Consider the following 14,145-nt stretch of genomic DNA (forward strand, 5'->3'; position numbering starts at 1 on the left):
TGGGCGCCAGCCTGTAATTAGACCTCCCCCTAGGACTTGGGGAGCAGAAACCCTGACCTAGGTAGCTAGCAGGAAATGATCCCTCTTTTGTTTTTCGCAGCAGGTCATCCCTCAGTGCTGTTGGGAAACCTGCCCAGTAGGAATAGGAAGAGTTGGGTGTGTGGGGGTGGGGCGCCCCACATGCGCACAGAGCGCTCGAGGCCGGTTTCTGAGCTGGCACTTGGTTCATGAAAGAAGATGGGTCTGTACCAGCTGGCTTGGTGGGGAGAGGCCTGAGGCCCAAGGTGGGTGGATGGAGAAAGTACATGAGGATGGCAACCAAACTTTAGGTCAGTGTCAAAGAAAGGACATTCTTAGGGCCTTTATTTTCAGAAGCTTTTTATCTTTTTATTTATTAAAATTTTTTTTTGTGTGTGGGGCCTCATCCATGGCCTGTGGAAGTTCCTGGGGTCAGGGATCGAATCTGTGCCACAGCTGTAACCAGAGCCCCAGCAGTAGATCCTTAACCCTCTGAGCCACCAGGGAACTCCTCAGCAGCCTTTTAGAAGTGATAGTGGCTATGTTATATAACCATTCACCCCGCAATCTGTCAAATCATCAACCCCAAGTTTCTGGATTCCAGCCCTTTAAAGCAATAGTGGATGCATCAAAAAGTTGGTACATTGTTATGATACGCCCTGACTTGGTCTTAGAATTCTAGTTCTGCCCTGGGTATCTCTATGAGCAGTCATCCCTTCCTTGGTTTTCTCCTTAAGTAAAATAAAACCCTCACCCCCCCTTTGGCTCACTTGGTTCTGTTTTAGTGATGAGTGATGACAGGGTGTGTCTAAGGGAGGCTTATGGCCTTCCAGCTTGCTCCATGCCCTGTGGTCTGGGGTTAGGAAATGTTTGGATGCTTTTGCAGAAGCTGGAGGGGCGTGGCAAGGCCATAGATAGGAGGGGGGCTCTGGTGTGCGCATCCTCCCTGCACCAGAAGTACAGGGGGCTGGCTTCTCTGCTCATGTAGGAAGGAGGCAGTGAGCCTAGAGCCCTCTGTGGGTTTACACCTCTCAGTGCCTGTATCCTGGAGCAAGAGGCGAGTCTAACGCAGAACAGTTTCATGTGGCACCTTGTTCCTGAGTCTAGGTGCTTGCTGACCGTTCACCCTCCAGCTGTATCAGGATCACCTAAAACCATTTGTGATTTAAACAAAACAAAACACTTCTGTGGGGTAATGGCTTTGCACAGAAGGTTTTTCTACATTCCTTAGCTTTCTGCATGAGCTTGTGGCTTTTGAATGCTTCTAGCCTCCCTGTTCCTTCTCCCCTCCTGTAAGAACTAGACCAGCGCACCGTGAGCCATTGCTGTGTTGAAGGCGATTGGTCCGCCTGCTGCTCTCCTTTCACCCCGCCGTCTGTCTGACGTGTCCTCGCAGAGGACAGCAGAGAGATGAGGAGCTGCTGCCACCTGCACGCTTGGCTGTTGGGTCTTGAGACAAAATGCAGAAACATTCTGTAGATGAGCACTGGCCGGGAAAGCTCTCTGTGATGATGGAGATGTGACATCTGCGTTGTCCTAAAGGGTAGCCACTAACTAGCCAGTTGTGACTCCTGATTCCTTGGTACGTGGTTGTTCTGGCTAGTTTTAGTTAATTTTCAAAGCCACCTGGTGACCTGAGTTACAAATGAGGCCTTGCAGTTACAGAGACAGGCTGAGCGGTTCAAGTCTCCTCTCTTATTCTCCTCATGCTCTATTTTTGTTGTTGTTCTTGTCTTGTTGCCTGGAAGTCCTTTTAGATAGCCATTGTGGTTAATTTCAGAAGCATGCTCTTGGTCTTCTAGGTAGACAGTTGCTGACGAAGTGAAAGGATAAGGACGTTTGATTTAAGTGCCTTTTAGTGTTTGAGGCAATTTCAGAATACTTGTGCTCGTGGTATTATGTCACGATATTCATATTATGCTTGACTTCAATACAGAGATGTGTCATCGGCTTCAAAATGGTCTACTGTTCTCATGTAGCTTAGGCAGGTTTTTTGTCAGTGCCTCATAAGCAATGTCTCACATATTCACTTTTATTCTTTAAGGACCTTGTTTTGTGATTGGGAACTACACCTGTGATGGCAGCACACCTGTTTTCCTTGTGATACCATTTAAATCATTTCTGAGATTTCCTTTAACTTTTACAGAAATTAATTTTAATTATGGTAAATTTGGAAATTTCAGAAAATCACAAAGACTGCCACTGGGGAGAATACTGATTTTTGCCACTAGTTTTATTTTCCTCTGATCTGCTTTCTATATGTGTGTGTGTATGTATATAAATGTGTGTGTGTGTGTGTGTGTGTGTGTGTATTTAAGCCCAACATAATTGTTTTATGCTTTGGATTCTCTGTAGTTTAAATTTCATTGTCTTTCCTCATGTTAGTGTTTGAAAATGTGATTTTTTTAAAAAAATCATGTGAAATATTAAAAAAAATGTGTAAGCATTTCTTACTTAGCATTAGTCTTCACTGTGGTACCAGAGACTTTAAGGAAAAATACCATGAAGAATATACACAAAATTGTTAAAGGTGATTGATGTAATTTCACTTTATAAAAAGGGTAGAATTATAGTTAGTTTTGGTTTTTATTGAAAATTGTTAGTAACAAAATGAGTTTATCAAAATTATCAGGGTATAAAGGGTAAATACTTCTAGGAAGACACAGAACAACTTTACAGATAGAAACAAAGTATCAGCTCCAAAAGAAAATTTAAAAAACTGAAATCATTTACGGGTTAAGTATCTGTAAAATATCATATAATGTGCAGGTTAGCAAGTGTTAAATTTATGAACGCTCTGATTTTATTTCCCCTGAAAACTTGAAAATTATTTCTGAAGAACTCCTAATTTTGATCAGGGAATGCCGAGAAATCAGTGTTTTATAAGGTATGCCTGGCAAAATACTCTTAAATACAAAGAGATAATTATTTGAAGGATTTTCCTTTCTAGAAAGAAAGTGGGAGCAAGGGTGTCTTTGAAAGCCTGGTGAGTTGTCCAGTGAGGCCCTCTGAGGCAGTAAGAACTCTGCAGGCTTCTTTTTTTTTTTTTCTTCTTTTTTCTTTTTAGGGCTGCACCCTAGGCATAGGGAAGTTCCCAGGCTAGGGGTTGAATTGGAGCTGCAGCTGCTGGCCCACGCCACAGCCACAGCAGTGCGGGATCTGAGCTACATCAGCACCCTATACCACAGCTCAAAGCAATGCCCGATCCCCTATCCACTGAATGAGGCCAGGGATCAAACCCGCATCCTCATGGATTCTAGTTGGATTCGTTTCCGCTGCACCATGAAAGAAACTCCCTCTGCAGGCTTCTGAGGGCCCTGAGTTGGCCTCAGAAACATCTTATGCTTTCAACACATTTATTTAGGCTCAGTCACATTCTCTATGCTTATGCTAGCTTTTGAGAGTTACTAAGATAAGCAAAACTAAGTTCTCTTGATCAGGAGCCTGTTTGCTCTTACGACGGGTGTTAATCGAATAGCACCTGCAACGCAGGTGGTGCGTGTCACTGAAGGAGGAGCAGGAGCTTTCAGTGCAAACAGAGGAGCAGTTGTTCCAAAAGAGGGAACAGCATGTGCAAAGGCACTGAGGCTTGAGAGCTCCAGGAATGATGAATGTGTCGTTTGCAGTGCATGCCCCCCAAGCCCACCACCCCAGCGCTTTCATGGGGTATTGCCAGCTGTGAAAACCAAAGCACTGATGCCAGTCTGTGTATTGCATGGCTCAGGAAAGCTGGTAGAGAAGAAGTCTTTCTCATTAAAAAAAAAAAAAATGAACAAAGATAAGAGTTTCAGTGAGCAAAAGAAGCAACATAATAGACAGTGTCGAAATCCTTGCACATAAGTTGTTTCTTTCTTTCTTTCTTTTTTTTTTTTTTTTTGTCTTTTGTTGTTGTTGTTGCTATTTATTTCTTGGGCCGCTCCCGCGGCATATGGAGATTCCCAGGCTAGGGGTCGAATCGGAGCTGTAGCCACTGGCCTACGCCAGAGCCACAGCAACGCGGGATCCGAGCCGCGTCTGCAACCTACACCACAGCTCACGGCAACACCGGATCGTTAACCCACTGAGCAAGGGCAGGGACCGAACCCGCAACCTCATGGTTCCTAGTCGGATTCGTTAACCACTGAGCCATGACCGGAACTCCATAAATTGTTTCTTGGTTTAATTTCTTAGTACTACTTTCCAGAAATGAAATTGCTGGATTAAAGACTTTAAAAAATCGTTCACATTCATTGCCAAGTTGCTCTCTAGAAATATTTTTATCAATTTATTACCATACTTCCAATGTATGAGACTGTAAGTTTTGTTAGAATTAGATTTGAAAACATGGTCAGCTGCTCTTCACTTGGGCCCTGAGTCTGCTCTTGGTTTTAGTACTTTGCAAACATAGTTTTCTATTGCTCATTGCTCTTACATAGGTAAAATGATGGCCCTGTTGTGATTCTGGTTAAATTTTACTTAATGCCATTGCGAGTCCATTTCAGAATCTCAGTGTTGATAATCTTCTTTAATTTGGCATCATTTCTTTGTTTACCTTTTCAAATCTATTACCTGAATAATTAAAAAAAAGATTAAAAGCGAAAGTGCATTGTTTCATTTTACAACCAAATAATTAAAAAGTATATAGTAAACAAAAAATTATATTTCCTTACACCAAAGTTTTATTAAGGCATATAGGTAGCCCTTAATAAAGCACGCACTTAGTGCCACGGTACTTTTGCATTTATAATTACTCGAATGTCTTTAGTCTGTTGTCTTTATGCCCATTTAACAGATGAGGAAGCTGAGGCACAGAGAGCTTTTGGTGATTCTCCTTGGGTTCGAACAGTTCATGGGGAATAAAACTAGGATTAGAACCAGGTAGTCTTGTCTAAATTACGGTGTATATGCTGTGAACCATGAAGTCTTAGATGTTTACCAAGTAGGCCAGTTTTTTCTTTTTTCAAGTTGAAAAAATTTCTTGGAGCATTGTCTTTTCTGATAGGGTCTTAATTGGAATTGCCTGGTTTAATTGTAGTGCCATTTCATTGGTATTAGGGACTAAATCCATAGCAACCAAGTTTGTTTCACCAGTTAATATACAGTCACCCAGCCCAGATCTCCCTTCCGTGTTCTTGTAATTATTGGTCTTATTTTATAATTGTACATTGTGGCCTTGAAAGGCACATTGGCTGTAGGGCCCGCCGCGTGCATTATATAGTTGAGCACTGTTGGTGCTTCAGGAATTCCCAAGCCCTCTTGGAAAGAGTCCAAGCCAGACTCCATGTGTACTTAATTCTGCTTGGTATATTGCCAGTGTCTTAACTTTTATTTAAATATAATTCTAACAAGTAATGTTTATTATTAGTATAGTATGATGGCTGCTGTAAAGTGCCCATACTTCAGTATTTTCAAAAGTCAAATATTAGCACAGTGGATCATTTTTTGTACTGGCTTTCTAAAAGTCATAATTTAGGTGATATGATCAGTACTGTGTAGTTTATTTTTTATTTATTTATTTTTTTTGTCTTTTTGCCATTTCTTGGGCCGCTCCTGCAGCATATTTGAGGTTCCCAGGCTAGAGGTCGAATCGGAGCTGTAGCCACTGACCTACACCACAGCCACAGCAACGCGGGATCCAAGCTGAGTCTGCAACCTGCACCACAGCTCATGGCAACGCCGGATCCTTAATCCACTGAGCAAGGCCAGGGATTGAACCTGCAACCTCATGGTTCCTGGTCAGACTCGTTAGCCATGACGGGAACTCCAGTACTGTGTAGTTTATAGCCCAGGTAACACAGAAATAACTTTGAGCCCATGGCTGATGGAGTGCTCTCATCAAAATCCTTCATCTCCTAGCCTTCCTTGACTCCACAACCTTATGTACCTTTGTCTCACTCAGGGCAGCACACTCCACCCCAGCCTTGTAAAGTATTTTTGGCAAGTTGCTATTCATAGCATATAACTCAGGAGAAGGTGCCTCCTTGGTGTGTAGAAAGTAACCTGAATAGGTAGCAGGTTATGGGTGGTAGGGAGTTCTCCAGGATGTGCTCTGGCTCTGCTAAGGCTTGTCTTTGCTTTGTGAACTGGGTCCTAGCCCTCAATATGGGCCAACTTCCTTGATTGGGCAGATGAATCAAACAAGGCCTTAATGCTTCTGAAGCAGCAGGTTCTTTAATTAATCAACACGGGGTACTATTAGATATCCAAATTTGATTAAGGCGAGTAAATGAATTGCTCTGTCATATTTTATCCACCTCCAAGACTGGGGTTTGCTCCAGTCATGTATTTTTAAAATGCTGAGTACAGCTGGTGGGCTGCTGGAGTTGGCCCAGCTTGGAGGTAACGAAATGGCCGTGTTCGTAGGTGGGTCGTTGATTCTAAAGCTCTCAGGAGCAGAACAGGTCCTCAGATGTCCAAGTGTTGAGGCGCTAATTAAGTGGATGGCGGCCAGGTACCTGGCTGGCTGAGCATTTCTTCGGATAGGACATCCTTTCTGAAATGTTGATCTCTTCTGAAGTAGCAATTGGAGGGACTTGTACTCTGAGTACTGAGTAATAAGAGGTTTGGTGGTTTTTTTTCTTTTTTTGCCTCAAAGCCTTCATTTTGTTTTTTTAAATTATTTGCCCAATACAATTTTTTTTTCCTACTGTGCAGCATGGTAAACATTTGGAGATTCAGTGATTTTGTTGATGCAGAAGCCAAAGTTGGTGCCTGCTTTGGAAACCAGTTGGCCATTAACTTAAGTATTTGCATATCCAAGAATGTCTAGTAATTCCACTCCTAGGTGTGTATCCCGGAGAACCTCTGGCACATGCTTTCCAGGGAACACGCAGAAGGATGGTAACAGCGTGGCTCATGATAGCAACAAGGCAGCAACACTTTAGATGAACAAGAGAATCACAATTAATTGTGGAATATCCGTATCATGCAAAATGATAAATAAGAGTGAAAACTGGACAAAGTATAAGCAAAATCATAGATGGATTTTAGTAAACCCAGTGTTCTGTTGGGGGAATAATCTTCTGAGACTTATTATTCTTTTTGTGAAACTTGCAAATCAAGCACAGTGAAATAATATACTATTTAGGAGGGCTGTAACTTAATGGAATGAGGTGGAGAGAAGACAGTAATGTTTTGGTGGTTGGATTTGGAGATAATCTTTTTATTATTAAAAAAATAAATAAAGGGAGACTGGAGTTGCTAGTCTTCGGGGAGGCTCGTCTTCGTTTCAGAATTGAGGCACGCTCTGATCTTTGAATGTTGAAACTTCGCTGGTGATGCTGTCAGTCATATTAACTTGAACAAAGAAACAGTCCTGGCTGGTCTCTCTTTCTACCTGTCCCTCTCTTCAGAATTTAAATATTGAAAGTTGGGTTGCTGTTCTTCAGTTGGGTCTCCCAGAGGGTTCTGCTGCCATTAGTCTATCTGCTGCTGAAGAGACGTTTCCTCTTTGGTAAACCAGCACTTTATTTAAATAGTCCAAAACCGACTATCTTTTACAGGCAGTAGTTCTCCAATTCCTCTTCAAGAGCAGACAGCAGAGCCCAGGCCCCAGCAGACATCCAGAAACCGCTAAGCTGGTGCTTTAGGGAGTATGTGGTACTTGGTCAGATGCTGATGTAGGAGCAGCCTGGAGCCTACATCCTGCTGGCCCTTATCTTTTTGAATTTAAATACCTTGTTACTTGTGTAGTTGCTATGACGTGGAAGCAGCCTTGAAGCCTGGGAGAATAGAGATAGGAAAAGAGCAGATAGCCCTTCCCTCCTGGGCTGTGTACCTCTTGTGTCTGATTGGTCGGAGGTGGGGACGTTAGGGTGGATCAGTATCCATTCATGACCCTCAGACTTTGTTTCTGGCTGGTTGTTTCTGTCTTGTGGTTGCTACTTTCTTACTGATAACCTTTTCTCGGAGAATCATCACACATCCAAATATCTGCCTCATACCTCCTTTGCAATTCTCTGCTTTGGATGCTTTTGATGAGTGAAGGCCCCAAGGGCAATTCTCAGGAGAGTGAAGAGGGAAAAGCCAAATAGTCATCCCTTAAATGTCCTTTAATTGACTGTGTGTGACTTCTGCTGCAGTGGGATACGTGCCAAACAGCTGTTGAACATAATCGGACTGTATTGCACTGGAGAGAACTGAATGAGGGCCTGCTCTGGGCTCACACCAGGCATATAATGGCTGGAGAGGGATTTTCCAACCCTCTGTGTTCTATCGGGAGTTGTGCCTTGAGGTTCTGGTGTGTGAGCCTGCCTCTGTCCTCAAAGACCCCAGGGTTCCCATTGGCTTTCTGCTTATTGGGAGCTTACAAGAAACTAACACTTTGATACTGGTTAAGAAGCAGACCCCTGTGGCATGTGGAATAATGATCTGGCTTGTCTCTGTGGAGGCGCAGGTTTGCTCCCCAGCTCAGTGCAGTGGGTTAAGGATCCGTCGCTGCTGCAGCTGTGGTACAGGTTGCAGCTCTGGCTCGGATTCCATCCCTGGCCTGGGAACTTCAAATGCCAAGGGCGAGGCCAAATAAATAAATAAATAAATAAAAAGAACCAGATCTGCATAAGCCTTTACTTATCTGTGAAGTAGGGGTGAATCAGGTAGAAGTTAGGGAAGACCATCACCTGCCTCCTAATATTTTTTGTTTGAAACTGAGGCAGGTCATTGACGAAAAAGGAGCCGGCCACAGTGGACACAGTGGTCACCAGCCTTGCAAAAGCTAGTCTGCCTTCAGCGTTTGTTTGAAATCTAAATAATGCCACCTGCGTAAAGCCCAGAAGGGGTTTGTTCATTCAGTAGTTAAATAACAACAACAAACTAAGAGTAAGAGTCAGGGGCATTCTGGCCCCAGTTCCCTTGGATGACTCTGGGAGGAAAGCCTTCAGTGCCGGCCACGTGTTGCCACCATCTTTTTTCCCCTTTGGAAAAGGCAGAAAGGGGAGCGTGTGGGGTGGTGTTCAGAGCATGTGTTTTGGACATTATAATTGCCAGCTGGAGTTCAAAAGCTTCAAAAGAATTGACTTTAAAAATCAAAAAGCTTATGACATCCCGGAGAGGAGATGCAAGCTCCAGCTATCTGAGGCCAGGGAGCTGGCCAGCCCTGCTGGAATCTTGCCTTTTTCACCCCTCTCGGCAGCTGCCAGGCCACAGAGCCCGTTCTGTGAAAGATCCTCAAGAAACAATGAGGGAAAACAGCTTCTGTTTTATTAGATTAGGTGAATTTATGTGCCTGGGGGAGGGGTGTCCGTGTGTTGGGGGTGGGGAGGGCAGCGCTGGCCCTCGCGGTCGAGGCAGAAGTAATGAAGCCCCAGCAGCAGGACTGGGCGGGGGAGGGTGTGCGGGCTGGAGGAGGGGCTGCGGAAAGAGATTTCTGCAGTCTGTCTGGAGGGCTGCCCAGGGTTCCCAGCCAAAAAACCAAATAAAAATAAATAAAAGGCAAGTGCTGAATGACACAGATTATGATATTAAAAAGGGATGCCATTGAAAATGTGCCACGGACCCCGCTGCCGGTGAGGAGGTGTGCGTGGAGGGGGCCGGGCTGGCACACTGGGCATTCAGAAGTGTGGACAATTAAACTGCCCCCATCCTGGGAGCCTCCTCCTACTATCCCCCCCAACCGGCCCCCCCTGCCCCAACACCAGAAATTCTAAAATCAGGATTTGTCTGCATTGCAGGTTGAGGAAATGGCCGGCTGGGAAGCTAGTCGATCTTTTTCCCTTTTTTCTCCTTCTAATTTATCAGGAAGGAAAAAAGCCCCAGACCCCTCCTCTCTGGTGTTAGATTCCCTCCCAGCCACATAAATAACCTTCCCTCCCTGGCGCCTCCCCTCCCCCTCGGCCCCTGCGCCCGGCCGTCCTATTGCCGCGCGGAATCTGCTCTGCCGGAATCCGCACTGCCGCCCGCCCGCCTGCTCGTCCGGGGGAGGCTTGTTGACAAGTGCTCCGCAGCCTGCCTCGCCGCCGCGCTCGCCCTCCCTCCCTCCCTCTGTCCTTCTTCCTCTCTGTCTCTCTGCAATGATCCGGCTCTGAGGATGGCTGCTCCACGGGTCTGTCAGGTCCAGTTTTTGGTGGCTTATCTTGAGGAACCTGGGATAGAAGGTCTGTTCCTATAAAGAAAATAAAACCCCAATAGCTCTAGATTTGTTTCAGGCTGCTGTGGCTTTTGTTGGAGAAATAGGCCTTTTGTGGGTCTCCCTGCTGGGGTCCTGATTCAATCCATTATGGATGGCAAGGTGCTGTATATATATATATGAGTATGTAAAAGTGTTGCGATTTGCCTAATATTAAGATTCTTTCGGCTTTGGTATCCTCCCTAGGGGCGATGTTGGCTCCTGCAAAGGCACTGTGGAAATTTACAAGGGAGAATTAATGTGGTTCTTAAGGCATTGAGCTCTGTTGACCATTTTGGCCAAATCTGCAGGTTTAGCCAGGGTCGAATGAATTTAGACCTTTCTCTGGGGACTGAATGCCACCCAGCTATGGCTGGTCCCTTTCTTTTATTGCCAATTTATGCGATCATTTCCCAGCATTTAAAAATAGATGCCTGATGAAAGTTAATTAGTTCATCCTCACCATAGCTCTGGTTTCCTTTCTGAACAGCATGCGTGGTTTTCATTTCCCTTCATACTTTCTTTCTCTGCCCTCCTTTCCTTGAAAGAAGGAGGAAACTGAGGCATGTAAACAGAGACCAAGTGATTCTAGGTAGGACCTTAAAGCTTTAAACTTGGAGTGCTCTTGTTTGTTCCACCATATTTCATGTATCCATCCATCTTTGTGTTACTAAATAAACACTGGGGAATTTTAGCAGCCATCAATTTTAAGTGCCTCAAATCTTTGCAGATTCTGTGGCCGTGATCCTGGAATTCTGCTTTCTGGACCATTTACCTTAGATTTCAGTACGAGAAAGAAGGTGGCTGTGAAAGGCAGTAGGCCTCTCAGAGCTTGCTTGCTGGCAGCGATTTGGGGGGGGGGGGGCTTTGAATATCCCGTGGAATCCTTTGATCCGAGAAGTGGGCGTGCAGTGGGCTTGTCTATATGTGAGTAAGAGACCGAATGCAGTGGGAAACTTCTGTCACTCCCAGTCGTGCTGTGGACCACACAGTTTAGAACTTCTCTGGGGTCTGTCTGATAGTCTGAGGGGGGCAAATAAAGGCAGCCAGAGAGGTGAGGGGGGTTCGGATGTGGCTCTTCAGGTCCCTGTGAATTATCTGGCTAAGACTCAGTGTTTGCAGTTGTGGCGGTTTGTACACAAACTAATAACTTCGTGGGATTTGTTGATTTGCATTAAAATCAGCTTTGTTTAACTTTGTAGAGATTTGTTAATACTGGAGAGAGGGTTTCTTTTGGTAACTTACTTTTGTGGGGTAAATGAAACGACAGCATAAAGCCCGGAGGAGACCTCCCCCCGCCCGACCCCACGTGTGCTCTGCGTGTGCCCACACATACGTTGTGATTAGGTAAAGGGAGAGAGTCATTAGCTATCTGAGAACATGTCTGCATGTATGGAAATCTCCTTTTGAGAGGCGCAAATTTCATGTTTTGTAAAGCCAGATTTTTGGCTCGTCGGCTTATCTAAACAGAAGACTTTGGGCGTACTGGTCTTACTCCTCCTCTTTCTGAAAGAATTTCTCTAAAAATGCCCGGCGTTGACCTCTGCTGTGTCCACTTCTAAGTCCCCGTGCTCTGTAGTGGCCATTGTTCTGCAGCTCGTTTTCCACACCAGCCTAAGCCCAGCACTGTCTTTACTCACTTCTTCTGAAGGTGGAAGGCAGTTTTCGACCTCTGGGGTGCTCGGTACTGGGCCACCTGTCCACTGGAACCCTTTTACTTAGCTGACCGGAACTTGAGTTGCATGTCGTGTCCTACGGGGTTCCAAGGATTCGTGCTTCTGATAGGCAGTCATAACTAGGTTGACTGGTTTGCCAGCTTAAAATTAATGAGGTATTGGGATGGGGCGTGGACTGGGAGGATTTATGGCCTGGGGTAGCAGAGTTAGGATGCTTGGATGCAGAGTAGAGCAAGGTGGATGCTTCTCTTTCAGTAATCATTATTACTGTACCTGTTCGGATTGTTATAAAGATCATGTGAAAGATGAAGAAGGGGTGGGGGAGAGTTACCAGGAGGAAGAACCTTTGCCCCAGGAAGTAAGGGAGCTGTGCTAAAGGCACCGTCCACTTGGCTCACTGATAAGATCCTCAGAGTTTCGGTAGCTTCCGGGACCATGCAGGAGTCTTTCCTGGAGATCATAGATCCGTCCCATGGAGGGATCTTTGTATCCAGTTCCTGCTGTGGCTTTTTGGTTGCTGTCATTGGAACCTCTCCATGGGGAGTGTTTCTCTCCTCTTGTGACTCCTGGTGGTGCCCACCCCTTTGGGGTTTGGTCACCCTTCTAGTGCATACATGTGACGTGTCTGCTGGTTTGTTTCTTTGTGCCTCCAGGTGAGGAAATGCCTTCAGGCCTAGGGCTTGGTCTGTCTCTTTTCCTGCTCTTGAATTTAGTCATTTGATTCTGGAACTGGAGAAAAGGATGGGACAGCTATTTTCCTTGCCTGCCTCGTCACCCAACTTTTCCATGTTGTTACCACAGCGTCAGGTTTTTATCTAACATCTTTTCTCAAAGAATTGAACATGCAAAAACGGATGTTTAGATTGCCCAAGGAGGTTTTGCAGGGAAGAAGGGAGTGAAGAACTCCTTGGGGATTATCTGTCTTGTCTGTATCTGTCTGTCTGTCTGTATTCGTCTACTTTCTAGGTTGTAAACGAACAAAATCTTGTGTTGCCCTTGAATCTTGGGGGCTCTTGGGAGGGTTTGCTGGGGCTCTTTTGGGATTCCGTTTTCTTGGCTGGAGTAGGAAAGCTCCATAGCTGATTTGAGAGCAGACAAAGGGGAGCCCTTGCCTGTCAGGGGCCATTCTCCTGAGGGAAAGGGATAATTATTTTCCATAAGCCGAGGTATTAAACCAAGCTCATTTGTGCTTCGATGACCAGGAGTGTGGCAGTGACATCATGCCTCACGACTGTTGTTTGTTCTCAGCCACCTCCACGTTTTGAGGTGGAGGGGCGTCCATGAGGCAGCCTGGGCTCAGGTTAGCAGTTGCTTCTGCTGCTCACTGCCTTCCCTGGAACCCTGTGATCGATCCAAAAGCTCAGCTGCTGACCCAAGTATGTACAATTGGGTTTAAACTACATATTCATGTTGACCCCGTGAAGCTGGCCTGAGCCAGATTTTTCCTCTGGCATCCACATGCAAAGAGCAAATAATCCAATTTTTCTTTCAAAATTTGAGTGAAAAAAGGGCTTTCTTTTTGACTAGTAATGGCAGCAAACTAGGCATTCTGAATACCTCAGAGAGGCTCCTACCTCAACCAAGGGGCTGCTTTTTCATAATCTCTTGAAACTCAAAATGCAGCGAGCACCCCCATCCCCCAGCACACACATGCAGGCGCTCACTCTGCTGCTGAAAATGAAAGCTCTCTTTGGATGCTTGACTGTTTAATATGTAATGTGATACCTTGTCTCACAGTGACAGGGTGACAGACGGGCATTGGCTCTATAATACAGAATTACCTTTTGTGCATCTTTGCTGCAACAAAGCCAAATACATTGACTCTCCCTAATATGCTAATGCGTTTGGTGTGCTCCAGATGTTTTGGAAGCTCGGGAACAGCTTCAAAGGTCTCCTTGTTTTTCTTTCCCTTTAACCCTTCTTTAGGCATTGCTTTTGTGAAATAGAGGCATTAGATTTTCCTTTGGTTTTGTCTTCCATCGTGTGCATATAGCTCACGGGAGGCCTGGCGAAACTTCTTTGTGTCTCTAAAACATCATAAAATTATAAACACTGCCCACTCTAGTCCCTCTTTTCAGATGTTAGGAAATAATTTCCTTCTCTGTATATACATCTGTGTCCTGAAACCTGAAATCAATTGCTTAGCTGAAGGAATCTCTGGCCTCATTTGTGTTTCAGATTCCCCAGCCCCTTTATGTGGCGGGAGGGAGAAGTTCATGCACTCCCGTCTCCAGCCTCTGAGCAGGAATTCTTCTTCCTCTTGCTGCTGCTGTTCCAGGCTTAGAAAGAACCAGTTCGGGTGTATTGCCTTTGGGAAATGGGATGAAAAGCTCCTGCCTTTGGTTTCGTTGGGGTTCTCAGCTTGCGAGC

The 14,145-nt window shown here is 45.2% G+C and overlaps 1 protein-coding gene across 12 annotated transcripts in view; it reads left to right on the forward strand.

The window, feature by feature from the left end:
• Window positions 1-14,145, forward strand: part of JARID2 (jumonji and AT-rich interaction domain containing 2) — a 243,130-nt gene that overhangs the window by 133,346 nt on the left and 95,639 nt on the right. Inside the window, exon 1 of one of the 12 annotated variants that reach the window (XM_005665592.4) lies at window positions 9,988-10,088. The exons of the other annotated variants lie outside the window; for them this stretch is intronic. Coding sequence (XP_005665649.1) covers window positions 10,022-10,088 — 67 coding nt within the window. The 5' untranslated portion in view covers window positions 9,988-10,021. Of the gene's footprint in view, window positions 1-9,987; window positions 10,089-14,145 lie in introns of those variants that run through there. 12 annotated transcript variants of the gene reach the window in all.

Source organism: Sus scrofa, chromosome 7 (genome assembly GCF_054392235.1).
Source record: "Sus scrofa isolate SSC_HxYL_T2T_F1_AM1 chromosome 7, Sscrofa_HxYL_maternal_Yorkshire_Landrace_v2.0, whole genome shotgun sequence".
NCBI lineage: Eukaryota > Metazoa > Chordata > Mammalia > Artiodactyla > Suidae > Sus > Sus scrofa.